General features: G+C 41.2%; 1 protein-coding gene across 2 annotated transcripts in view; it reads left to right on the top strand.

Moving 5' to 3' along the window:
* Nucleotides 1-27,977, top strand: part of neto1l (neuropilin (NRP) and tolloid (TLL)-like 1, like) — a 73,615-nt gene that overhangs the window by 31,773 nt on the left and 13,865 nt on the right. For both annotated transcript variants that reach the window (XM_034132446.1, XM_034132447.1), the window contains exons 5-8: nt 15,969-16,010; nt 16,831-16,958; nt 23,956-24,038; nt 24,510-24,655. In XM_034132446.1, coding sequence (XP_033988337.1) covers nt 15,969-16,010; nt 16,831-16,958; nt 23,956-24,038; nt 24,510-24,655 — 399 coding nt within the window. The remainder of the gene's footprint in view (nt 1-15,968; nt 16,011-16,830; nt 16,959-23,955; nt 24,039-24,509; nt 24,656-27,977) is intronic.

Here is a 27,977-nt window from a genome sequence, read left to right as displayed (position 1 = left end):
TCAAATGATTGAAGTGTATGGATTTCTAAAGCCAACCCCACTTCAATTCGGCTGTTTATTGTTCCCAAATTGTGGTCGAAATGAAGTCCAACCCTGCAGTTACCCTCCATTACCCTCTGTCTGCTCTGCTGGGACTTCTTTGGAACAGTAAAACGTAGAGTTTGTAAAGTGTAAATGCACTTTTCAGCGTGCAGACATTTCATTTCTGTTAGTGTGTGACTCCAGCATGCCTCGCTCTCTCTTTCTCTGGTGATTGCATTTAGTTATTTGGATGTAATGGCCATGGTTTGAAAAAAATATGCTATGCAGCGAGGAAAGCACTCACCTGGGTGTTTTCTGTCATTACGTTTAACCACTGTGGGAGATTACCTACCTGGCAATTTCATGCGATTTCACACTTAATGTGACATTTTGGGAGAATTCACACAATCCTTGCACACAAAGTGATTTCATTTGACCCCAAATAATGTCAAATGAAATGAGAGTTCTGGTTGGCGTGAAGCCATACTCGTCAGTCTCGCTGCCAGTCACTCTCTCCAAGAATAATTTGCTGACTGGCGTAAATATGTGCTCCATCAGGATTGGTTGGCTACATTTAGCAGGAGGTGTGTTTTTTAGAAAGTGTCGGGAGGAGACGGTGTAAAAGAAAGACGGCATTGTACAGTATATTACTTTTTATGAGTTTTTGCAGGGAGGAAATGAATCCAACAAATCCAATTTAAACTGATCAAACCTTTTATTGTCATGAATGAAAGGATTATGTAAAAATACCTTACATAAAAGAGGAAAATGAATCCATTTCAGTTCGATCAGAGTAGAATGATTTAACAAAAGGGCCTCATTTGTCCTCATACTGTTTCCAATACTGCTTGGAGAGACACCAGCAGATGGATTATCCTCTGGTTTCAGTGGAGAGAGGCTCAGTCAGACCTCATCCCAAGGTAGCCCACCACTGAATATTTCCATTGTGATCCAGACAATTTAACACCCGTCGTACCGTCGTAGACAGGGGTCAAAGTGAAGGAGACAGCAGATCGAAGTTTGTGGGTTTGCATGTCAGAGAAAAGCCGCTTCGCTTCGTCTTTCCTCTCCGGCTTCTTGTTTGTGTGGTCAGAGAGGTCAGAGTTAAAGAAGCTGCATCTCCTTGGAGACAGAGTGAGGAGACAGTGTGGTGGTAATGATGTGTGAGGGGCTGCTGAGAGGGAAAGAGAACTTTTGATGCATCCTAACATGCAGTCAGGTGGGATTATTGTTAGACTTTTAAACTGTTTCCAAGTCTGCAACCTGCACACAGATGATAGTCCTGTTTTGCTGTACATGTATACACACAACATACAGCAATAGGTGCAGTTGGATTCATTACTTCAGGCTTCTGCACAATTGTATACTTAGGGGTCATTTGCTGTAATGAAGCCACATATGCAGCTATTCACCTCCGAGCGTCTTTCTCCTCTTTTCTTGGATTCACAAGTCACAAAGTTACTAGTTGACCTTTTGGTTCAGTCTCCCTGCCCTGGTAGCGTCATGTTGGGTCACAGTAGACGACTATTTCAGCAAAAAAGCCTTCAAATCCTAATATATGATAGCTCTCTAGCACCTTAAATAGATAACAAAAAGAGAGGTCTTGCAACAAATGGATTATATAAAAAAACAGTGGCCAAATTCAATGCATAATGGCGCGTTTCCACTACAGCGCGGAGCACGGTTTAAGAGGGCTGTGACGTCAGCGGCCCGTCTTTGGTTGCGTTTCCACTTGGCCTAGTACCGGCCGGCGGGTCCTAATTCACCGTTTTTCTGGCCTCATAAAATCGTGGGTCTAGGGCCAGAGACAACGAGGCTGAGTCAGGCTGAGTATGCTAAACTAGAGAGAGCATCGCTGGCAAGGGGGCTACAACTACAACAAGATGGACATATTTGACCGTGATTTAATTGTAATACACGTTTCAAAATGATGCCGAAGTAACAACATACTGATACCGGTTAGTAAAAACCATGAATTAATGCTTTGACAAGTCTGCAGACAGACGGCAGGCGAAACACCTTTTAAAATGCGTGTTTTCTGAATGGAGATCGGCTAAGCTAACGCAGTATATGCTCCGACCGTCCACACTCACAACAACGGCCTATACAGACATAAATAAAGCAGCGACTGTATTCGCCATGACACAGGCAGTCTGTGGTTTGTACTTGTTTAACTTTTGTCTAGTTTCTGAACATATATGAGGAGCTGTGAGCTCTGAGTGCTAACAGCTAACGGCTGTGTTGTTTTTCTGGGGTTCTCATTGAAGATGACGTCACGGCTCCGGCTACACTGCGTTACTATAGATACTACCCCAGTTCCTAAACTGTAATGGAAATGCGCCATAAAGTGAGCCAGTCCTAACGAGGCCTAGCCATACCGAGCGAGGCCGAGCGAGGCCGTGTAGTGGAAACGCGCCATTAGAGTCCAAGATATGCTGCGTTTAGTCCCAAAGGGTAAAGCTCTGTAATAACTGGATCCTACACTTCCCATGATGCAACTTGAATGCATATTTTCCACATTTCTTTAGGGTAAATTAAACTCCTATCAGAGGCCCAAGCCTAGGAATACAAATCTGAATCACGAACATTACAATGTACAAAGGATTTTCACTTCGTAATATGTTAAAGGTAACACCTCCCATCTTAGTTAGCTGACTCTTGGTAAGTGAAGTTTCCCTTTAAATGTTACAATTACATGTTGTGAAAGGTATGTGAAAGCCTTTTGTATAGGTGAACATATGCTTGTCCAAAAGATTACTTTAGAATACTGATTAATGTATTCACCATGGGTGCAACATTACTTATTAATACTGTCTCTATTAGACTATTAAACACGTGTCGGTCTCAGTTGTGGTTAACATTTTGTGTTTCCTAAAGTGTAAACCTTCTCTTGGGTTTCTCCTCAAAGGAAATGCGTCACCACTGCAGTACACTTCACTACCTTTTAGTAGCTGTTGCATTGTTCTAGAGATGATATTCTCACAGGGAACGTGAATGTTTGAGAGGTTTCCATCACAGCTGACAGGTTTGATTGTTACCAGCAGTGCAGGTTTTACACCTTCCTCTGCTTCTGTCTCATGTTGCTGTGCACTCACTGGTGGTTTAATATTCTTAATGCAGCTGTAAAACCTTTTTCTCTTCAACAATATGTGGGCACTTAAGTGATGGAAAAGTGGAAGAAAGTGTGACGCTCTGAGGCCAAACTCTCAATCTGCATCCTCGTCCTCCCTGTTTCTTAATCTGTCTCCGATAATCTCTCCCCGCCCGTCTTTCTCTCTGCAGATTTAAACGCTTCTGTCTTTTATTTGCCTGCTGACTCACTCTATTTAAAGGCTAATATAACACTCGATTTCCCCCTGAAATCACATTCTAATCCTAAAGCATGTTACCATATTGCTAACGCTGCAAATAATTAGTTCTCTTAAATCCACTTGTGTTTGTGTTGGCCGCTAGCTAAAGTGTGCTTGGCTGCACTTTATCACCCCGCCGGGTCAAATTGAACCCCGTTGTTGGCGTAGAAAAGTCTGTGAGCCATTGATTCCCCCCCGGGCCATCAGGAACAGACGCAGTGAAAATTGAAACAGGAGTCTGCCACCTCTCATAATTCCATGACAGCGAAATGAAACACTATCTCTAGAAAGCAATCAGACTCTCAAATTACCTTTCCTGGGGCTGCATTGTTTGCAGATCAGCAGAAGTGTCCTCACTCTGTCCCTTTATGTCCCTGCGCCCCCCCCCCCCCCCCCCCCCCCCTCTCTGCGCCTGCAGTCTCTCTTGGTGCAGTAATGAGTGGCAGAGTGGCGATGTTGGGTTGATTTATTGCATGGTTGCCCAAATGGAAAGGGGATGGAATGTGTCTGTCATTGGGGCGTCACTTAGATAGAAACACCTGTGATGCCTCGGGACGACTAACTGCTCCATCAGGAATGGGTTCCCGCCTGCACCATCACTGCTTTTTATACACACACACACACATGCACACACACACAAGAGGTATACACACTCAAATGCACTCAAAACAAAACGTGCACTCTGCGTTGACAAAGCACAAATTGGATCGCAATATGATCAGTGTAGTGGTGCTTTTATGCAGATATAAAATATATGGCACTAAAAACAGTATTTCACAGATTGAGCGGTACACTTATAAAATGATGTCGGGCGCACGATGGACAGTTTAACAATAACAGTGTCAGAATTGATGCAGAAGAAGAGAAATCCAATTTTTTTGCTCAAACCAAGGCTGACGTCACTTGAGGCAATTTATCTCATTTTGAACATAGGCTTTATTTAAATGTGCATATATGCAGAAGCCTGAAAACAGACTTTGATGGCTACATGTGGCGTTCGCTTGAATGATGCACATGAGAAGTTAGTTCCCTGAGTTTATCCTTTAAGGCAGTGTCTCCTTGTGTGCTATTGTTGTTCAGGTGAAGCGCTATTTTCCAGATATCTACAAGGAACAAAAGTCCTTTATCTTGCTGTCATTCACTAACCTGCGAGCTAGCTAGCTAATCGTGCAAATGCACAGCTACAAAGCCAACGCACAAAAGCACATTATTAAATTATTTGTCACTGTCTGCCAAATATGACACAAGGAGGAAAGAAGCATCCGCAGATGGAGACGATGACTCAGAGGAAGCATTAGTTAACAACACTTTACCAGCAGCCTGAACCACAGGGTTTCACAGCCATTCATCATAACACTGTTACCAGAGCATCTGCCGGCATCTTTGAATCTCCTAACAAGCAAGCTACTTCTTCCTCTGCGTGGAGGAAAATGACAGCAAACACACAGCATACGATTGTCCTATTGATGCAGTGTTACAAATAAAACGACCCAACAGTGACATAGTTGAAAGCTCCGCAGCATGCACAGCAACCATGACACAACTACACCACTGCAGTATACCAGAGCTCAGTCACACACACACACACATGCACACACACACACACACACACACACACACACACACACACACACACACACGCACACGCACACGCACACGCACACGCACACGCACACGCACACGCACACACACACACACACACACAGAGATTCTGAAATCCATCACTCAGGGTTCTTACGGTCATTAAAAACCTGGAAGTGTCATGGAAATTCAAAATGCTAATTCCAGGCCCTGGAAAAGTTATGGAAAACAATATTTTTCCCAAAGTTTTGGAAAAGTCATGGACATTTAACTAAAGTTGCATCAAATATAATTTATATTTTATCTAATCGCCGAAATAGTAATACTATAATGATAATACATACTGTATCGTATAGTAATGAAACGTAAAATGGCATTTAACTGACGAGGTGTTTTGTTGGTGAGAGATTTTAGTTGCTTTAGCGTGTCGAAGCTAGTAAGCTTATTTGATTTGTTTTAGATGGGCACAACATGTTTCATATGCAGACCTTATTTTCCTGTTCCATGTTAAAATAAACCATTTTCAGTGGTACCGCTGAGAAAAGAGTAATTCTTTTGGTCATGGAAAATTAGGTAAAGGTCATGGAGAAGTCATGGAAAAGTCATTGAGAAGTCATTGGTGAAAAAGTGTATGAACCCTGATCACTGAGTAAAATGTTTGAAATTAAGTGACTTCCTGCTCTCCTTTCAAAGCAAGCATCTTAATGGACACTTGTATTCCAGGTGTCATTGTGTCACTGCAGTTTGTTCCATCCTGTAACAGCAGAAATGTTACAGGAACAAAACACAGAGAGATGGATTATTGGACAAATGAGCAGATTCATTTAACAAATAAGAGGTTTTCTCCGGCGACGCCAACGTGCTCAATGGGCTGGAGAGGAGAGTGACATTTAATTCAATTAAATCAAATCTAATTAAGGGATTAAGTGAACGCAATTAAAACACATTAAACCACATCAGAGAGGTTTCAGAATGCAATTTATTGTTCCCATATGGAAATATAATATATGTGCATTTATTAAAATGGCATATCTGTAATAGATTCACACAGTTGATGTTATATTTACATATTTTAAATTGGAATGTATTTGTGGGCATATGCGGTATGCTAATATATGTGTTAAAAATATTTAAAAATAAAACACCTGCTCAGGCAGCAAAGGTCTCTGTGTGTCTGAAACCTCTCAAAGCAGCTTTTTAATTTCACAAAACATATTTTTCATCATCCAACGCTTGTCAAATATGTTTGTTATGTAATCTTACATTTAATAGGATCCCCAAAAAGGCTTTACTTGTGTCCGACATTTCAACAAACAACGTTTAATTTTAAGAGACACATCCAATAACATGAAATTGTGGATATGAACTTTTGTGAAAAAAAGAACTCTTGAAAGAAAAACAATTTTGTAAAACGTCTTCGCTCTATCTCTGCCGGCTGCAGGGGTTGTTATGGTTACACACACACACACACGCACACACACACACACACACACACACACACACACACACACACACACACACACACACACACACACACACACACACACACACACACACACACACACACACACACACACACACACACACACACACTCCTTCCCCTGGTTTTATGTCAGACATGAACCACATGACCCTGAGGTTTCATGATGGTGCTCGTCCTTGAACCTGACACTCTGTCCTGTTCTATACCTGCCGCCCTTATGGAGATCAATAATGTATCACATGAATCTGCAGTTCACACACACGTCACACACACACACACACACACACACATACACACACACACACACACACACACACACACACACACACACTCAAATCAAATCAAGTTTTATTTATAAAGCACATTTAAAAGCGATTTTTGGTCGAGCCAAAGTGCTGTACATGTAATAAAAACACATTACTACAATCACAATAAACGACAATAAATTACAACAGATATATACACACACACACACACACACACACAGTTCTTGAAATCTATCTGAACCTGAAGTGCTGCGTCAGTTAGTCCTTTGAGCTCCGACACGTGATCCGTTTTGTTTTTAAAAACTCATATTTCTGCATACTGAACACCAGCAGTGGGACCAACAGTTAAGTGCCTTGAAAAGGACATATTTTAACCTTTGAAGATAGGTCTGGGGAATATTCTGCAGCTTTTCCAAGGTTTACCCACTTTAACCGTCTTACCTGCACACTTATATTCCACCATAAGAGACTATTGCTGGTCTGTGGTTCATAGGCAAACCCCAAATTACTCCCAGCAGTGTGTGTGTGAGTGTGTGTGAGTGTGTGTGAGTGTGTTAGTCTCCCTGAGCAGGTTTATGCCAGCCTTTGCCTTTGCATGGATGTGTGTGAATGGATTAATTATGACTAGTATGTGTAAAGAGCTTTGAGGTGCTGAAAGACTGGGAAAGCGCTATATAAATACAAGCCATTTACCATATTATTAACATATGATATATTCCACATTTCACACGGATTATGTTAACAGATATTGTATATTCTGAAATGTTAGATCTTTACACACTTTCACAATTCATCATTTTTGTCATGGTTGTTTTCACACAGAACGTGATCATAACATGCCAAAAAACAACCTAATTTTTTCTGAAAAGGCGCCAATTTCTCTCAGCTTTCGCACTGCAAACAAAGGCATGGACCAATCATGTTGTGAGTAAACAGCAACATGAGAGTATTTCTGTGTTGTGTGTGTTTGTCAAGCCTGGGTTTTGTAAAGTATGTGTACATATGGCACCATATTTTGCACTCAGTGTGTTTTAGTGTTGGCGGCTGCTTTGATAAATACAGGGTGATCCAAGGGCAGGCTGCATGAATGCCTGTTTGAAAAGAGTTAAGCTTCCCTGCATAAACAACAGAAACAGTGTCAGTTTGTGCACAACGGACACGAAACACACACTCTGTTCCTCTGCAGACAGTCTTAGTGTGTTTGCTGGTGTGTGTTTGGAGTGTGTTTGGCGTGTTTGCTGTTGTTTGGCGTGTGTTTGGCGTGTTTGCTGGTGCGTGTTTGCTGGTGCGTGTTTGCTGGTGTGTTTTTTCTGTTGTTTGGAGTGTGTTTGGCGTGTTTGCTGGTGTGTTTTTGGTGTGTGTTTGCTGGTGCGTGTTTGGTGTGTGTTTGCTGGTATGTGTTTGGTGCGTGTTTGGTGCGTGTTTACTGGTGTGTGTTTGGTGCGTGTTTACTGGTGTGTGTTTGCTGGTGTGTGTTTGGTGTGTGTTTGGTGCGTGTTTACTGGTGTGTGTTTGGTGCGTGTTTACTGGTGTGTGTTTGCTGGTGTGTGTCTATGGTGTGTGTTTGCTGGTGTGTGTTTGGTGTTGCTGGTGTGTGTTTGCTGGTGTGTGTTTGGTGGTGTGTGTTTGCTGGTGTGTGTTTGGTGGTGTGTGTTTGGTGGTGTGTGTTTGGTGTTGCTGGTGTGTGTTTGCTGGTGTGTGTTTGGTGGTGTGTGTTTGCTGGTGTGTGTTTGGTGGTGTGTGTTGGTGGTGTGTGTTTGGTGTTGCTGGTGTGTGTTTGCTGGTGTGTGTTTGGTGGTGTGTGTTTGGTGTTGCTGGTGTGTGTTTGGTGTTGCTAGTGTGTGTGTGTTGGTGGTGTTTTTGTTGTGTGTTTGCTGGTGTGTGTTTGGTGTTGCTGGTGTGTGTGTGTTTGCTGGTGTGTGTGTCTTTGGTGTTGTGTGTTTGTTGTGTGTTTGGTGTGTGTTTGTTGTTGCTGGTGTGTGTGTGTTTGGTGGTGTGTGTTTGCTGGTGTGTGTGTGTGGTGTTGTGCGATACACACTGCCACTAATCTCTGTTCGGGCAGAGGCCCAGCTCAGCGGCCATGACACCCAGGGTGTGTGAATCCTCCTCTTTTCACAGCCTGTCATCCGCAGGGTCAACAAAGCTCCGTCCTGCGGGGGTTACTAATCTGCACAGCAGAAAAATACCCAGATGTTTTCATACCTTTTGTTTGCTCAGGCTGTTGTTGTTGTGTAGCCTGTGTGCAGTGATGGTGTATATATAAAGTAAATTCACTAAAGTATCGCATTTAAGTTTAATTTTGAAGTATTTTAACTGAGTATTTTCATTTTATGCTACTTGTTACTTCCTCTCCAGTGCTTTTTGGAAGCCAATATTGCACTTTTTACTCTATAAATCTTGAGTTTGTTCCACAACAGGGAAAATAACGCCATTACAGCAGCAAAGATACAGTGAAGATGTAAGGCAAACGTCTATAAACGTTTAGACTGATATATTAGATAAAGGAAAGCACACATTATTAAAACGATATATATACATTAAAGAAATAAGCAAGAAAACAAATATGCAAACCAGAATACAAGTAGCAGTATCCTAACAACATTTAAGTGAATGTATAATGCATTGAAGGAGCCTGTAACGTTAACATATTGTAAATAACTTAATTGTTAAAGGAGACCTATCATGCAAAATGCACTTTTGTACGTCTTTTCTACATGAATATGTGTCCCCAGTGTTCCAGGGAACTCACCAAGTGTCAGAAAACACAACCCTCTCTATTTTCCTCCATACCCAAATCTCTAAAAAAGGGGCTGCAACGGATCTGATAAAAACTGATCCAGATTTGAACACTGTCCTGACGTCAGGACGGTGGCGCTACGGCTATTGGGCCAACTCCACCAATCAGGAGGAGACAGCCACGGCCATTGCCGTTCGAAAGCGCTGGAGACGCTGTAGTACATATGCCAGGCCTGTAGGTGGTGCTGTTAAAAAAAGTGCAAATTGAGCGAAATGAGGCATGGCTAAAATGCATGATCTGTTTGGTATTTTGAAAAAAAAAAAGTATAAATATGCCTTATATAGGTATGGTCCTACACTATATTATTCAAATATAGCATGATAGGTCCACTTTAAGTAAGAAAAATAGTGAATTGCACATACTTTGAGTATATTTTGATGCCAATTCCTTTGTACTTTTACCTGATTATGGTTTTAAATGCAGGACTTTTACTTGTAACAAAGTACTTTTTACAATTTAGTACATCTACTTTTACTTCCACCTCTGAATGTGTGCTTGCTTTTGAAGCTGAAAGCCAGGCGACCTGCTAGATTGGAAACTGCAGACTCAATAGCGCTCTGTGAAAGAAATGACAGAGACAATCACCTCTGCCAAAATGGTGCTTTAGTTGTGATTGAAAGAGCTGGAGGTAATCAAAGTGTGGAAATGTTTCCTTTTCCTCCCCATCTCTCTTCCCGTCTCCACTGCTCCAGCCTCAGTGTGATTAATGGCCGCCTTTCATTAGCTTGATCAACCACTTTAGCGGAGATTATTAATCAGGTGCTTATTTAAATGTCACCGCCTAGCAGTGAGAGGAAATGAGGCCGCTGGGAAATTGAGTTTTTGTGTCCTGGAATATTGCCACACACAGATAAGCATTCATTCATACGCTGTTTAACATACATTACAGTCAGCAGCTCACACTGAGGGGACGAAGCAGAGCTCAAATCCAAAGGAGACGAAGTGTGTCTTATTAATAAAACATAGTGTTGTGCCTTTGTGATGAAGAGCAATACTTCAGGGAGGGACATTTGCATCTCCTGACACTTCTGCTATTCCCCTTTTCATTCGCACTGCTTTCTAAATAAAGGACGTAGCCAAACCCGGCGCCTACTCATCATTGGTTTAGTAATTCTTTACCAGAACAAATTCCTAATGATTATTTTTATGTCTGGCTGTCAGAGTGAATTACTGTCGCCGCACTGCAAACATGTTTTTGAAAGCAATGTGATTTGAGCTGCTGTTTGCAAGCTGCTCCTATTTTAATTCTGGAGGCATTTTGCAAATAACTTCTGTAAGCGATGCTCTTTGGGTTTGGTTTGTTTCACAGGTGCCACACATGTTTTGGGTATTCGGATGATGAGTGATTTGCTTTTTGATGAGCTGGAGAGCGGTTTAAAAAAAACAGCAAACTTTAACAGAAGTTGCATTGAGTTATTAGATGCATTAAAGCTCAAGGCAGGTGTTTTTATAGCACATTTCAACACAATTTAAAGTGCTTTACACAAATATTAAAACATATAATGCCCATTGGCGCATTCGCATTTAAGAACATTAATAAAAGTCTGCAAAAAGCCAAGGGAATTTAAAGTAAAACAAGCTAAAAGGCAATAATACTAGTTTAAAAGTGTAGTGTAGGACATGAATACTTTGATTTAATAAAAGGCAGTGACAACAAGAAAACTCTTCAGCCTTGAGGAAGAATATAAATGTTAAATTAATGAATGGTGAGAAAGTTGAATAAATCCATCTTTTAATTTGTTTTCAGACGTTGAAATAGATATTAGAGACGGGAGTATCACCTGTTTGACTTCATAAGCAGATTTTAATACATCCTTAATGCCCAGAAATGTTGAATATTGCAAATATTGAAGTATTATCTATTTCTTAATGGTATGAATTTCAAGTTGTCATACACATGTTCACTATAGATGGCAATTACTTGGCAAAAAAATAAATAAAAAGCCTTTTCACCCAAAGATTTATCAGGAATTGATGACGTTATAGATATTAATGAGATCAATACCCATCGGCAGCTGGAGGGCAACTTCCCGTCTGACCCCGGGGCTTTAAAGTGAGCATTTTCTGTTGCAAAGAGTAAGCTGCAGAAGATTACACTCTTCGTGGAGCTTTATGAAGAGTGTGTGTGTGTGTGTGTGTGTGTGTGTGTGTGTGTGTGTGTGTGTGTGTGTGTGTGTGTGTGTGTGCGTGCGTGCGCGTGCGTGCGTGTGTGTGTGTGTGTGTGTGTGTGTGTGTGTGTGTGTGTGTGTGTGTGTGTGTGTGTGTGTGTGTGTGTGTGTGTATATTTATTATTCACCGTACAGCTTGAAGTAACCTGGTAGTCAAATATTACACACGTGTGCTGTGAGCCATAAATAACACGGTTAAATCACGTGAAGGAGAACACACATTTATTTAGTTCATCCATCATTTTATCAATCCATGTAATTGATTGGATCGATTGATCAAGGAGGGGAGGGGGGATGATTGATGGAGCAGGGGAAGAAACTCACCTGATTGAAATTCAGAAGCTCGAGACTCAAAAAGGTCAAGGGTCGCAGCGAGAGACATTTACAAGCACAGCGTCCTCCGAGTGGGTCCTCAGGAATCATCAAGTGTGTGTGTGTGTGTGTGTGTGTGTGTGTGTGTGTGTGTGTGTGTGTGTGTGTGTGTGTGTGTGTGTGTGTGTGTGTGTGTGTGTGTGTGTGTGTGTGTGTGTGTGTGTGTGTGTGTGTGTGTGTGTGTGTGTATCATGCTTGGCCTTGTGATCGCGGCGGGTTAAGTGATGCCGAAAGTCCAATAATAAATCTCTGACGCAACGAGAACACATGACCTGAAGGTCGCCGTTTCATTAACTGTCTTTCACTTTGATTTTCCCATCACTCCTTCCTGTCTGCTCGCCTCACACACCTCGACTAAACCAGAGGAGCACACACATGATGAGGATCACGGGACAAATAAACTGCACAGGTCGACATTATCGGGAAATATTCACTATTTTAGTGGCGGAAAATTAGATATAAGATGTGTTTGTTAAATATGATTCTGCAGCAATGAGACGGTTAGCATAGCTTAGCATAAAGACTAACAGCTAGCCTGGTTTGCTACCAAGGTCAAACCCACTTACCAGCAACATTACATCTCCTTTAGTCCACTTGCTTTTGCTTCATATTTACCTTACATGTATTAAAGGGAATCAATCGTCTCATTGAGCTTGAAGATTTTCCTAAAATGTCCGTCCAACAGTTTTTATTTTAAAAGGTTCGCAGCTAACACCCGTAATATTGATTTGTCGCAAGTTAAATAATTTCTACGCTACAATGGCACATTTTCCAAGGGGTTAATCTCGCCTCTCAATGTGAATATATGATTATAAGCGACCATATTGTCTGTATAACGGACAGCTTTGATTCACTTCTGAGGAAACTGAGAGACGAGAAATGATAGACGTCTGTGTCTTGCTCTTAAAAAGAAAAATCACTTTCTTTGTCGACGTTTACGGCTCACCAAGCAGAGCATTGCTTTCCCATCAGACAAATAAAACGTTGTTCACTACCAGTTAGCAGCACCAAGGCCAGAGGGGCCACCTTAAATTGAACCGCAGTTCCTGTTGAGCCTTTTAAAGATAGGATCCTTTGAGTTTAGTTGAAAGCAACAATTAATCGTGAGTATAGGCAGTGAAAGCCTCAGAGGCTCTTCTGAATGCTTTTGTGTTCACATGAATGTTTTACGGCGTCAAGGAGAGAAGCTTTGCTGCAGCCTTGAAGATTTGTTCCAGGCTTTCACCTAGAGTTTCTCGAGCTAATGCACGCTAAAGGGTCATTGAAATTGTTTTCTCTCAGTGATTGTGCTGTTATGTTAAATGTTTGTTGTTCATGTATTTCATGTCAAATGTCAGACTTGATCTGACCATTAAAGTATCATCGTATCGTAGTTTCAGACCAAGACTCTCTTCATGCAGCGAGTGTCATCATCACACACACCGAATGACCTGTTTTTTTTTTTTGTCCGGAGAGCACACACACACACTGAAGCTCTGACTCATGTCTAGACAGAAAAGTTGGGGCGGACATAAAGGCGGTGACATTTATGCAAGAGGTTCCCGCTGTGCAATCAGACCTCATGTTCCACACTGGGCTCAGTCAGAGGTAGCCAACAGTCAGAGTACATGTGAAGCCTTTTTGTGTTCCCTGTATTCTCCTCGTCCAAAGAATGCAGCCCACAGCTCACAGCTAACAGGCTTCTTTAAAAGGCACTGCTGCTGCTCTGGAATCAAATGGAATCAGCAGGATGGATAATTTTCAAATAACGGTGATTTTCATGGCATGGCGACAAGGTGGCGACCATTAAAGCAAACTTCTAGCTCAGAAATTGGTACATAAGTACATTATCCCGCTGCTTCTGTAATAGGTTCCATTATTATTTCCCTTGTATCGGGTTTAAAAATAGTTGGAATAAGGTGCTGCGTTCGAGGCTGATGAATGTGATATTCTGCCTGGGTATACGTCCCTGCACAGCGGGCACTCAGAAACGATGACGTGGAAGAACAGAGATTGTTCAAGAGTCAATTTCTGTCTTGTGTGAAGTCATCTGAGGAGTGATATTGAATCTGCGGGGAGACTGTGAAGTTCCAGCAGCAAGACGAGGTAACGCACCTCAGCCTGTTGATGTAATTTACTGCAACAGAGTAAAAAAAAGATGACTTTCAAAACTTTACCAGACGCTTCCCTGATCTTATTCAGCTGACAAAACCTATGGCATCAGCTTTGTTAAGGTTTTTTATTCTCAGTTTGGTTAAGGATTATCGTCCCAGACGGTGTTTAGAAACCTTTCCTCAGGATATTTATAATGTGCTATTCATCTCTTAAGCTTCAGATGTGTTTTTTGTTCTGCCACGGCACAAGGGAACAACAATAAGACTTAAACGTATTTGTTGAGCTCAGTTTTTATCCGTGGTGTTTTGTTATTTCATCTTATATAAGTCTTTAGTGACTCCACAGTGAGCTTATTGCCTTTCAGTTTTAGTTAGACCGGCTGTGACTCCCCCAGAAAACATGCTTTCACAGACACTTTGTCCAAGAAAGAGTATCTGGTCTTATTATATGAAACCTCATTTTAAAAAATGACTGTCAAAGTTGCAGTAAAATACAGCTGCGTGTTCTTCTGATTAGCATGTTGAATGAAACCCCGGGAGAGCGTCTTGACCCCGCTCCTCTCACATTGCCTGCAAAGACTTAATTGCCAGTAAATTTGGTTGATTCCAGAGTTTGACTCATACAGCTCTAATGGGGGTGTTTTGCATAAGTGGGCTCATTCTCATCATTTGGTTAGCATAACAGCAATTTAGAGCTGTGCCTTTTTGGGTCAAAATGAGTTTTTCAGTTACATAATGCACTCTACTATCACAGATTTTAATTTGGCTGGAAAAGGCTTTTGCACACAGCTTTAATTAGTTTACTGGAAGTAGGAAATATAGGGTTATATTACGCTATTAAATGCATAAAGCCCACATGTAAAGGCCCGGACACACCAAGCTGACACCAAAGAACTGACACAGACGGACCCGACCTTGCGTCTCTGCGTCTTGGCCAACAGTCGCACTGGAACACACCGCAAAGACTTCAGCCGACGGCCAAGTAGCACGTACGAACTGCGCATGCGTGAGTGGCAATAACTCTCCTTACCAGCAGGCGGCGGTAGTGTGTATTCGTCGGCCTGACGCCCACCGACGGCCAAAATCAGCTTGGTGTGTCCGGGCCTTAACCCTTAACATTTTAGCCATGCTTGCAACACTACTTACAGATTGACATTTTTCAACATTTTTCAGAGGGATTGACATAAATGTGAAGCTTATTGCCTTCCTCATAATAGTAGATTACAATACAATAGTTCCATGTATTTGGTATATGCATAACAAATTTGAAAAAACAAGCAACATTCACATCAGCCTAAACTGTATGTAGTTGTAATTAGAAATGTTGGTGAGCATGCTACCGTAAAATGCTAAATTAGGATGACTGTAGCAAACATTATACATCCTTAACATCAGTGTGTAAGGATTATCACTGTGTGTGCTTTAGCATGCTGGTTCCCATACAGCAAAACTCAATTGTTATGTCATGTGAGGGAAACATGTTCTCCCGAATTAAATTGAAATAACTTAACGTTGACTTTTGGATTTCATGAAGGAACCTCACACAGGTCACTCTTTAAACGTTGTCCCTTGAACTCTTTGCACCCATCATAATGACTACAGCCACTACAGCGCGTATATAATAAAACGTAAATATGTAAAAGTCCTTAATTAGGTTGTTTTTCGGGTTCAAATGCAGACATTGGAGTGCTGCAAAGCCAAGTTAATTTAGGAAGAGAGCCATTTTGTGTACAGGAAGTCCCTCTGCACACCTGGTTGTTTTTGCTTCAGTTTGAATGTTATTTTCATGTATTAACAATGAATGCCCCCCCCCCCCTCTCTTCTGTTTTCTCCTCAGATCCGGACTTCGCAGACCAGGGAGTCCCCCCCCCTCTCCCCTGTAGGTATTCTCTCTCTCTCTCTCTCTCTCTCTCTCTCTCTCTCTCTCTCTCTCTCTCTCTCTCTCTCTCTCTCTCTCTCTCTCTCTCTCTCTCTCTCTTTGCCTCTCATGTTTCAACTCATTTTACCTCAAAAAGCATATTTATACTGTGTCTTCTCTTCTCCAGTTAAATGCTATTTTTTGTGTAACTGAATCCGAATACTTTATAACCCCCAGGGAAATTAGGTTTTGTGATAGTCCAACATTTTTTAAATATATCAATTTAAAATAAAAAATTGAAAGAAGAATGTGAGATACAAATATACAGTATAATACAATAAATATATTTAAATAAAAGTGAGAAGTTACCCTAAAATGTAAAAGAAAATTATGTATACATGTTTTTCTAAATGGATACAGTGGTGTTTAAGCAATAACAGAAATAGGTCCTAGGTAAATGTTATTTTTTATATTTTCTGAATCAGTATACGTTATTAATCCTGGGGAAATTAGGTTTTGTGATTGTCCATTTTAGATTGAAATAAATACATAATATATATATAAATAAGAATATCAGAAAATACAATTCAAATTAAAACTTTCCCTAAAATAAAAATAAAAACTACGTACATAAGCATAATACGTTAAAATTCAAAAAGTGTACATTGCATTCATTATGTAACATGGTTTTAATATATATACAGTGGAGTATAAGCAATAACAGAAATAGGTCGTATATGTCTGTTTGTTGTGGTTCCACGTGTGTTAGTTAGCTTATCCACACCTGTATATGTGTGTGTGTGTGTGTGTGTGTGTGTTTATGCCTGTGTGTGTGTTGCAGCCTGTCAGTATGACATGGTGGGTCCAGAAGGAATCGTAGAGTCTCATCAGATCACCAGAGACGGGAAGGCGAGCGCCTCGGAGGCCGTGGACTGTAAATGGTACATCAGAGCTCCACCTCGCTCCAAGGTGAGTCACTGTTAGAGCCAGTGTTTTGTTTTTATAAGAAAGGCCACCTAATCGTGACGTTTGTAGTCAACCAGAGTATAAAAGACTACAATTCCCATGGCACTAGTGTTCATTTCGTTGACTAAAACTATGACGAAATATGTTCGTCAACGACCTTTTTTTCCATGACTAAGACGAGACGATATTTGGGCCCATTTTCGCTACAATGAGGCGGAGAAAAAAAGCGAATGCATTGCTTTATCAGAAGGGAAGCAATGTGGCCATAACACAGGTAAAACACCACAAACCATATACTCTCTGCAAAGCTGCATTCTTATGCGTTTTTCATCAAATAAGGATAAGATATAATCTTATTATGAAATAAGTTTGACGCAAATGACAAATTATTGGTTTTGGCTAGACTAGTTTGCCTGAAATGTTCAATATCTGATGACTAAAAAATACTAAAATGTCAACAGTTTTCATTGACAAAAAGTAGACCAAAATAGTTAGTTTTATTTGACTAAAATAAGACTAAAATGCTCAGACTTTTAGTCGACTAAAACTTGACTAAATAAAAACAGGATGAAGGTGACTAAATATGATTTAGGACTAAGACTAAATAAAAAATAGCTGACTAAATGAACACTACATGGCACCTCCTCTAAAGTACAGGGTCCCCGCGGATCCTTAAAAAGTCTTAAAAGTCTTACATTTATTTTTTTGATATTCAAGGTCTAAAAAGCTCTGGAATTTTAGGAGGGGAGGTATTAAATGTTATCTGGGGAATGAGTGCAGGGGGCACATTGGTTTCCATTGGTCTACTGCCATACCATTTTTTCTTTTTTGTTAATGCGAAGGCAGTCATGTTGGGTAATGTGCACTGAATATTTCCCATTATTCAAATGCAATAAAACTCAGTAACGGTTTATACTGTTGTCTAGTTCATCGATTTTTTTGTAGTGGTATTATTTTTTCCTTTTAGAGGTCTTAAACAGGTCTTACAAGTCATTACATTTGTACTTAAAGAAATGTGCAGATACCCTGAAAGTGACAGTGATGAGCAACCTGCTAGAAAGACAGTTTTTAACAATGTCGTGGCTTCCTTCCTTCCTTGTCTTTCTATCAAGCCACAAGACGCCTTAAACAGACATTTTTTAACTCGTTCAATTACCCTTTAAGTTATCTAGTTATATAAGCCTTATCAAGAAAGAAATAATATCGTTGTTTGTTATTTTATTTGAGTTTTGCCATTACTGCAGAATCTGGAAATGTCACACAGAACAAAATGGAAATGTAATTGTGTTGGGATGGAGACAGCAGCAGACGAGAATAGACCCTGGAAAATACATCTCTGGGAAACTTTCAGCCCCAACTTTAAGACTCTATTGAGCATTTTTTTTATCTTAATTTGATGTTTCCACTTTGCATTCCCTCACACCCGCCTCTGGATCAGTGGTTGCATCAGGAAGCTTTGATTCTGCTGCTGGGTTAGTGTGCAGCTGTCAGCAGGGTGTGAGGGTTGGTGGCTGCGGGGGGATTGTACCTCTGCTGGGGTCAGACAGATACGAGCAGGGTTTACTCCAGGTCAGGCCCCCCCTTTTTTTTGTAATCAGCAAGCTGTTGCCAAGAGGAATGAAGGGATGGAAGCAGACGGAGAGACGGAGGGAGAGTTAGCGCTGATGAAACAGCGTTGCCATGCAGTTTGACCCCGAGGACTCCTACAGCCTGTATTTGTTTTCCCTGCAAGTCTTCTCCACGCATGCACAAACAAATACTGACACACACAAACACACCTTTACTACATCCCAGACATGCTTTTTTCTCATCTACACGAGCTACCTGCAATGCATTAAAGCTAACGGATTAAAAGTGTCCCCGAGCAGCAGTAGGAAAAACCACATTTAACAAACTCTAAAACTCCTCATGTGGCTCGATCATATACGCATTGCAGTAAATCTACTCCTGGAATAGTGTAGCAGGACTTGATTTAAAAGAATAAAGCCACGCTTTTACTTTGGCTTTGGACAGAATTGAGGAGGCTTGCAGTTTGTTTACAGTTTAAAAGGTTTGGTTGGCTTTTTTCGTAACTAAAAAGCTTTTTTAAGATGTCATTTCAGACATTTGAGCCTATAAGAATGTAAAAACGCGGATAGAAAAACATCCTTCAACCCTTATAATACATTTTATTTATCAAGCGCTATATCAGGAGCTCAAGGACACAGCTTTAATCACACATTAAAAGCTAGTCTGAAAAGGTGAGTTTTGAAGGTTGGGAGGTCAGTGCAGTCTCTGATTTGTTGTGGGAGTGATTTCCTAAAGGTTATACCAAGGTTATAGCAAGAAATAAAATCAACACATGTGAAATAGTGACTTACTATGAAGGTTTTTCACTTTGGGATCAGTCCTCAGAGTGTGTGCAGAGTGAAATAATGCAGCTGCTTAACCGCGTCACTATCAGTTTCACTAATTCAGCGCAAGATGTTATCCTCCGCCACCACAGAGCTCTTTCTCCAGTCACACAGCACACATTAGGGAAGCTATTAAACTTTCTCCCATCCCTGATGACGACTTGCACTTTTTCCATGCAGGTCTTTCACACTGTGCTGCACATACACACACACTCGTATGAAATGCCCTGCTGATAATATTGCTGTGATTCATGGCCACAGCAATTTCTTAGCTTCTTATCTGACGTATTATTCGGGTCGCATATTTCTCCTGCTTCCGCCCATGGTTCCCGTTCAGAAACGTCCTTCGAATTTTTCTTTTACTTTCATGCCCAAGGCCACGAGAACTAAAAGACTGCGACATCCACCCAGAGCCCATTCTCCTTACCATCAGCACTCATGTGGAGCCAGCCAATAAACTTTGCAGCAGGTATAGGAGGGACCCTGGCCCCGGCTTAATGTTAAGGTCGATGCAAAAAAATGCAGCATTGATTCCTCCGTGCCTCTAAGTGGTTTGCATACGTCAGCCAGTACATGTCGGCTGCAGAACCAACGAGGACAATAAGTCAATTTTGCGCGAAATAGCATTGTGTGTGTGTGTGTGTGTGTGTGTGTGTGTGTGTGTGTGTGTGTGTGTGTGTGTGTGTGTGTGTGTGTGTGTGTGTGTGTGTGTGTGGTGTGTGTGTGTGTGTGTGTGTGGTGTGTGTGTGTGGTGCGTGCGTGCGTGCGTGCGTGCGTGCGTGTGTTGAGGACGTGCAGGAGAAGTTTGCAGTGCGTGCCTCAGAAGTGCGTGCGGCTGGTGGCGCATTGGCCGGCAGTGAACGGAGGGAGGAGTGTGTGTGTGTGTGTGTGTGTGTGTGTGTGTGTGTGTGTGTGTGTGTGTGTGTGTGTGTGTGGCTGGCTGTGTATGAAAGAGTGATGGAGCCTGGCAGTATGATGTATTTTCCTCCGTCTGTATCAGTGTCATATTCAGCCCTGCAGGAGTGTCTCGCAGGGCAAACGCCTGACTGTCATTGGTTCTGATGGACAAGGAAGCAAATAAAAATGTTAGCACGGATCTGTCTATAGTCAGTCCTGAAGATCTCACACCCACCACCACCGCTCGCTCTCAATTACCCATAAAAATGTACTCTACTGTCTTTTTAAAACACACACATGCTGCAGTGAGAGACCGCTGTGTACAGTAGGCGTGATTTTATGACTATGCTGATACAGTACTGCACTTCACCCAATGTGCCTGAAACAGCAGAGAGATAATGACATCCTACACTGGAGGCTCTAATTAAACCGGAGCACTCCAGAGAGAAGGCAGGAGAGGGGAGGAGGAAGAAAGGGAAAGATATACTTAATAATGCATTTTATCAAATATCTAAATGCACTAAGAGGAGGTTTAAGGGTGACACAGAACGGGGACACAGACTGAAAAATATACCTGCTGCAAGTAAGCAGTAATGACCATGTGTTGTTGCCAGAAGTGACAGCACTGCAGCAGTTTGAATGCCATAATGGGATTGCTTTACACCACCTTGTGTCATTTGAATTCCTTCCCGTAAATGAGTTCTGCAGGACTACCTCGAATGAAATTAATTCGTTTTATAGGTGTCCAAAGTAACGTGAAGCATGCAGTTGAAGGCAACACAATATCACCTTTTAATATACATACACAAAACTCTCATCTTCTGCTCTCTGTTTGCATCAATTCTTCTTCTCAGCTGTCTGAATTCAGCTGACAGCTGTTAGTTGTCGATGAATATTTCCCGCATTTTGACACATAACAGTTGCTGCATTCATCATGTGTGTCTCGTCTGTTTTTCACCATCTGGCCTTCACTGTCTGACACCTTCCTGATGATAATGGCCAAAATATGGACATTCATACCGACTATAATGAACAGCATGCACGCTGCGACAAGCCCCTTTTAAGGAAACACTGAGAACATATTCTGCCCCAGTCAGTGATGGATTCTGCGTCGTTATTGGGCGCTGCAGAATCAATGAGGAGGCAGCCTATTTTCCTGCAGGAGAGCAATCTCTCGCCTTACAAATTGGTGATTGTATCTATCTGATCCATTGCCGTCATTTGGGTTTGTGATGGCGTCTGCAGTCTGATTTGTCTTCATCATCGGCCAGTTAGAAGTGTTCTGACACAAGAAAAACCCAAACTCTTTTTGCAGCATGTCCCTCTTTAAAGTAACAAGCATCTATCAGACATTACTCAAGTGCATGCAAATGTTAGGAGCATATATCACAGGCATGAAAATGCTAGTTCTTGTTTTTCCTTGATAAACTCAGCGGGAGATGCACACGAGCAAAATGGGAACAAGGTACCATTTCCATGTCATAAAAACAAGACATTTCTGATGTAGGACTACAGTCATCTTTTACAACATAAAAGGGTTTGCTGTACGTAGCAGCATGGTCCAGTATTTTATGGTTTCATCATTGTGTTGGTAACGCTAAAAACCAATAATTGAAAATGTTTTGTGTTTCTTGGTTCTTACAAGTGAAACCTGCAACTGTCAGCACTAACAAAGCTAGCTGTTTCCTTCTGTCCTGCACTTTAACAGTTCATACAGTTGCATTTTAAGATACGGTAGTACATCTGTAGTGCTTATGTTCTATTGAAATGTGTTGTTTTCCCAACCATAATGCAACAAAATCAGCACCATGCTTCTTATTACAAGTCAGTGAAGCGTCAATATGTTTGTAAAGGTGTTACTTAATGGTGCATATGAATAGTTGTATCAAATCATGTGCTATTCATCAAGTATATTTTGAAATAGTTCACAGAAAAAGCATAATATGGCATCTTTATAATTCGAATATTCATCCTCTGGACCATGAATGTGTACAAAGTTTCCATCTCTGGATTCAAAAACACATGCAAATCAAACAAATTAGTTACAGTACTTTGGTCAATGTGGAGGATTATGCTTTTAAACCATTGACATTTTAACCAGCCATTACCACCACATGAAGTCTCTTAAAACCAGTACACTTAATCAACAATGTGTTGTGTTTGTAATGGGTCTCTACATATTGAATTAGCTTTTACTGGTTACAGACGGCTGCTCTAAGTGCAGTCTTTGTGCTGCGGGTGGAAAACCTCTGGTCTGATTTACCTGCTGCTCGCTGACGAGAGAACGAGCGAGCTAATTAACATGCTGATAGCTACCTCTCCCCATTACTGGCCTCTTGAACCTTGACTGTAACCTTAACAATAACCCATGAAATCAGTCCTCTTTGGCAACGAGCCGCATGGAATGGCGACCTTGGGTCCCTTGAAAGGTGCTATATAAATGCAAGCTATTATTATTATTATATTATTATTATTAATGGAGCCATTTTTAATAACATTGTCCACCCATAAAACCTACTTTCCTCGTTCTTAATGCAAGTGATTGCTGACCGTTTTCTTCCAAAAAGTCCTTCATACTTTGAAAGTGAAGGCATGTAAAGACTCGGATCACTGAGCTGATCGTTGATTCTTTCTGAGTTCATCCACCTTATTGAGAAACCGTATTTTATATCTCAATTGTTCACATTTCATTTTGGGAATCCGTGCAATACTGGATAGAGATAGACCATCGCAAAAGCATTTCACTGTAAAGTCTTCAGAGCCTCTTCCATCATGAGGCCCTCTCCTGCTGGGATTAAGACATTAATATCAATACAAGGACACATTCATTTCAGGAAAGACACACACACACACATGCACACACACACACAGGCTCCCCATACGTTTATCTCCTCGTACATTCATCTTCGTGCTGTGAGGCCAGCAGTGACATTGAGCAGAATGTATTCCGGTATTGCAGCATGAAAGACCAATACAACGCTGATTCTTGTGCCTAAACAGTGGCTGAATATGACAAATCTGGAGGTGGAAGATTATTGACACTAATATAAAACCCCGGGGGAAATCGACTCGCTTGCCCCCCCCCCCCCCTCTCTCTCTCAGATCCATTTCACCTGTCATGTTGTTGAAAGCGAATTCGGTCCATTATCCTCCTCCATCTGCAGCTTTCCTCGCTGGGCATTTGAGCGGTCACATTTCGCTGTCACACAATTAACCGCCGTAATGATGGCGAGTGTTGTGAGCATCGGACCAGAACCAGAACTGTGATAGGACGATCTCTGCCTGATGAATGAGTGACAGACAATGATACACGGGCAATAGGGAAGTAACGAGGGATTGTTAGTATCATTAAATAGTCCTTATATCTGCCATGCTTTTAATACATGTGTTTGAAGTCCATTCTTTTCAAATAAAGGGTCTGAAATTAACTTTGTATGGAGGACACCTTTCTTTCTCTCGTGGTAAAATGTAACAAGGTGTTAGCTTTATCTCAACAGATATGAATAATGAGTCTTAAGCTAATGGCCTCTGTCAGTCTGAGTCCTCATTTGATACGAGTGTGTAATGACTTTGTACAAGAAGCAGTCTGTCGGTCCGGTGTCATCACAGAGCCGCTTCATCAGGCGCTGGATAATCAGTCAAATGAAGGAGCTGGATTATTTCCCCCGTCATGTCCTCATGTCTTTAAACCTCCCCTTTGTTTTGGACAGATCTACCTGCGATTCCTCGACTATGAAATGGCCAACTCCAACGAGTGCAAGCGCAATTTTGTGGCTGTGTATGACGGTGGCAGGTGAGACATTTCAACCTTTCAGTCAGATAAATCATGCTCAGACTCATTATCTCCGGATCAAGACTTAATCATGTCATTAACTGAACATAACAACTGACAATTTAGTTTTTCGTGAACAGTTAAATATTTAATTATGTAAAGACAAGACATTAATGGTTTTGACATCTTGATCCTCCTTAGCAACGGTCATTACAGTCCTTAGCAACGGTCATTACAGTCCTTGACAGCGGTCTGTTCTACTGGATTAACAACGTGTCACATGTTCTGAATTGACCAATCATAACTTTATTTAGCCTCCGTATTGTTTATGGTTGAATGTGGGCCACGAAATTTGTTTAGATTCTTAAGTGGGCCCTGAGTTGAAAAAGGTTGGGAACCGCTGAGTGAGGGGCTTAAGATATCAAAGAAATGCTTCACATTCACAAGATTCATATTGAGATTGTTGATGGTTATTTCCTCTCCTCCTCTCAGTTCGGTGGAGGACCTGAAGAACAAGTTCTGCTCCACCGTGGCCAACGACATCATGCTGGTCTCCACGCTGGGAGTCATCCGCATGTGGGCGGACGAGGCCAGCCGCAAGAGCCGCTTCCGCATCCTGTTCACCACCTACCAAGAGCGTGAGATATCTGCACTCACACACACACTGTCATAAAGATGTTTACTGCAGCATGACCCCCCCATCTGAGGGAAACTGATTAGCCTTATTAATCAGACCACCGCTCCATGACAGGAAGGCAGAGTAAAAAACAAGTCTGGTGTTTAGTGGTCGCCATTAAAGGCAGGAGGAGGTGGAGTGACCACGTTTATGGCGACTTATATCCCACGCTGTTAATAGGAAAGGTGCTGTCACAGGTTTCCATTTAGTTTTATGAGCGTTTAAACTGCAGCAAGCAGGAAACGGAGGTATGTGATTTCCATTATAGGGAATATCGCCTCCGGGTTAGTGTGCATATGATAGCATTGGTGGATTTAGCTCAGCCAGCACTGTTCTTTATGGATGCAGAGAGAGAGTGAGACACAGGATGAGCTACAGTATGTACACACACACACTTTCACACACACACAAACACACTTTCACACACACAGTAACTCTTCCTCTTGCTCCTCACTGATGGCAGCGTGTAGTTTGACAGGGGTTGCAGAGGGCATCCTTTGTACTAGTGAGGTGAATGGAGAGGGTCTGAGGCTTCAGTATACAGTATGTCAATGTCAGCTCCTTTAAATGCCACACACACACACACACACCCACACACACACACACACACACACACACACACACACACACACACACACACACACACACACACACACACACACACAACATTTTTTAGTATAACGTGATGAATGGTGCATTCATGTGCTCCTCTGATGGTCCGTTTTTCCCAAATTCGGGAAGTCCGATTTTGGTGTTTATAAGTCACATTGTGGAAACATATTTAGGACGAGTTTTCCTAATCTGGATTGTACAGACAACACATGAATACGATGAATCTTGCAAGTAAAACTAAATTCTCCCTGTGATTCTGATCCTTGCTTAAAAGAGAGTGTTTTTCCACAAAGTTTCATGAAATTGTCCAGAAGTTAATCCTGTTGACAGACATACAGCCAAACATCATTTTACACTACATTTTCAGAGGTGCTTTGCTCTGTATTTTTAGAACTTAAAAAAGACACCCTGTGCCAGATACATCCTTTCAAATCACTCCATTATTGCCTCAGTGTGTCACATTGATGCATCATGAATCAAGGCATGTATTTCAAAGTCACTTCTTCTTTCAAAGAGAGTAGAATTAGATGTTACGTCATGCTTCACGGTTGATTGGATTTACTTAAATGTCACAAACTAGTTCCCAATGTTTAAGAAAGGTCATTCATTTCTACAACATTAAACATCTACGGTATATTGCGTGTATGTTGTAGTGATTCGGTTTAATGACTATGACTGGGTTGTTTGTGTTGTCCTCTTTGTGAGGCCAGGATGTGCTGTTGCCCGGGCAACGCCTCAGCCTAAGTCACTCAGGCGGTCTGCAGCGAGACCCCAACAAAATTACATTATATTTAGCTGATGCTTTTACCCAATGCAACTTACAATAAGTGAAATAAACCATGAAGATTTTTGATTTGATTTATTCCGAACGTGACAAAAATATTTTAATCATAATGAAAGATAATTATAATGTTGTACAAACTCAAGCAGTGTCAAATTGATTAAAAAAAATATGATTGACTTACAAATGATATGTAAACAAATGATCTACCTGATTACACATCCGAAAAGGGGTGGAAAGAAGTTTACACTTATTTAATCCCACCCCTTCTCCCAAAAACGACATTAAGAAGATTTCAACTCAGATCAACAAAAAACATTCCGGTTTATAGGCTTTAAAATGTTTGAAGCTCTGTGTGATGATTACAGTTTATACATTATTTAGATCCAAAGAGACTTTCACTAAGTGCATTTCCACCATCATTGAGGCTCCATCTTATATATATTTACAAATATAAAAAGTGATGAGCTGCTGCGTTAGTTTCAAACGGGCTCAACTCTTTAAATACTGAGTTGAATGGCGGAGATGCAGTGGAAACATCTGTCTGCTTTGAAGATGTGTAGACTTTCTGCCGTCCTGATATCAATGAGGAGCTTGTCTTTTTATTGAAGACACATAGATAAGACATTTGGTACATTGAGAGGAACCACAGTTACAAATGTCCAACAGTTCAAAGCTACTAGTGTTCAACTTAGTCTCTACTATTGTACATCAATCAAAAGTAGGGGACTAACTGGACAAATTGATCCATATAGATCAGGGGTGTCAAACTCAATTTCATCGCGGGCCACATTCGCATAAAGGTTGCACTCAAAGGGCCGGTTGTAACTATATAAATATATAATATATATATAAAATAATGTATTATATTACATTATTGCCTCTGAATTGGATTATTATCGGATAGGATAATAACTTAGTAATTAACTACGTCTGAAAGCAGAAGTCCAGGGCAAATAATTGCAAGTCTCTTCAGTGCCATGTCACAAAACGAGATGCATTGTGGGACATGTAGTTTATGGGCAACCTGCTTCTGTAAAGTGGCATGTAACCATATAATAAACGTATTATATTCTTTGCAAGCTCTTGCTGAGCCACATAAAATGAAGTCGCGGGCCGGATTTGGCCCCCGGGCCTTGAGTTTGAGATGAATGCTAGATAAAGATAAGGTAGTCTAAAGTCAATGATGAATCTTGATTGGTCCAAATTTGATTTCAATGCACTGCTCTTCCTAGACCCGAACACCAAATTATACACTTTTATTTTCAAAGAGACCTTCAGACTTGGCTCATATTGTCAAAATCAGTTTCGTAGTGTTTATAAAGCTGTTGTGGATGATATCATGAAGCCTTCCGATTAAAACAACTAGTAGTTATTAGTAGTATAATCTTAACTTGAAAAGGGTCACGGGAGACCCGAACACAACAAAAGGGTTAAAGAATATTTAATTTTAGCAAATGTTTTTGTTGAGGGTTACCCCGGTCGCAGCGAGCCGAATATCATCCAGCAGAGAACAGAGCGGTGCAGAGTCACTGTCTCCACACACTCTGCGGCAGAGCAACGTCTTTTAGATGTGAAACACACTATAGACTCGAAGTAGTGGAGCCAGGCAGCTCAAATCTATACGCATCAGCATTTTGTCACACGGTTTGGACAGATTGTTATAACCTGTGTGCACTCTTTCTCTTGTTTGCCCACATTATGTGTATTTCTGTTGTTGATTTCATCATATAATAAAACAAGTGAAAAAGCCTACAGTCATCACATTGGAAAGCTAGAAGGGCACAGCAAGGCGAGGAAAGTATTTTAATGAATCCACTGAGCGGACAAAATACCGACTGACATTAAGATTTGAAAGAAATATTCCACCTAAAACAACCCTGTGCTGCCC

This window comes from Trematomus bernacchii, unplaced genomic scaffold, assembly GCF_902827165.1.
Source record: "Trematomus bernacchii unplaced genomic scaffold, fTreBer1.1, whole genome shotgun sequence".
Classification (NCBI taxonomy): Eukaryota; Metazoa; Chordata; class Actinopteri; order Perciformes; family Nototheniidae; genus Trematomus; species Trematomus bernacchii.
Note: the sequence above shows the minus strand (reverse complement) of the source record. Positions and strands in the feature narration are given on the sequence as shown.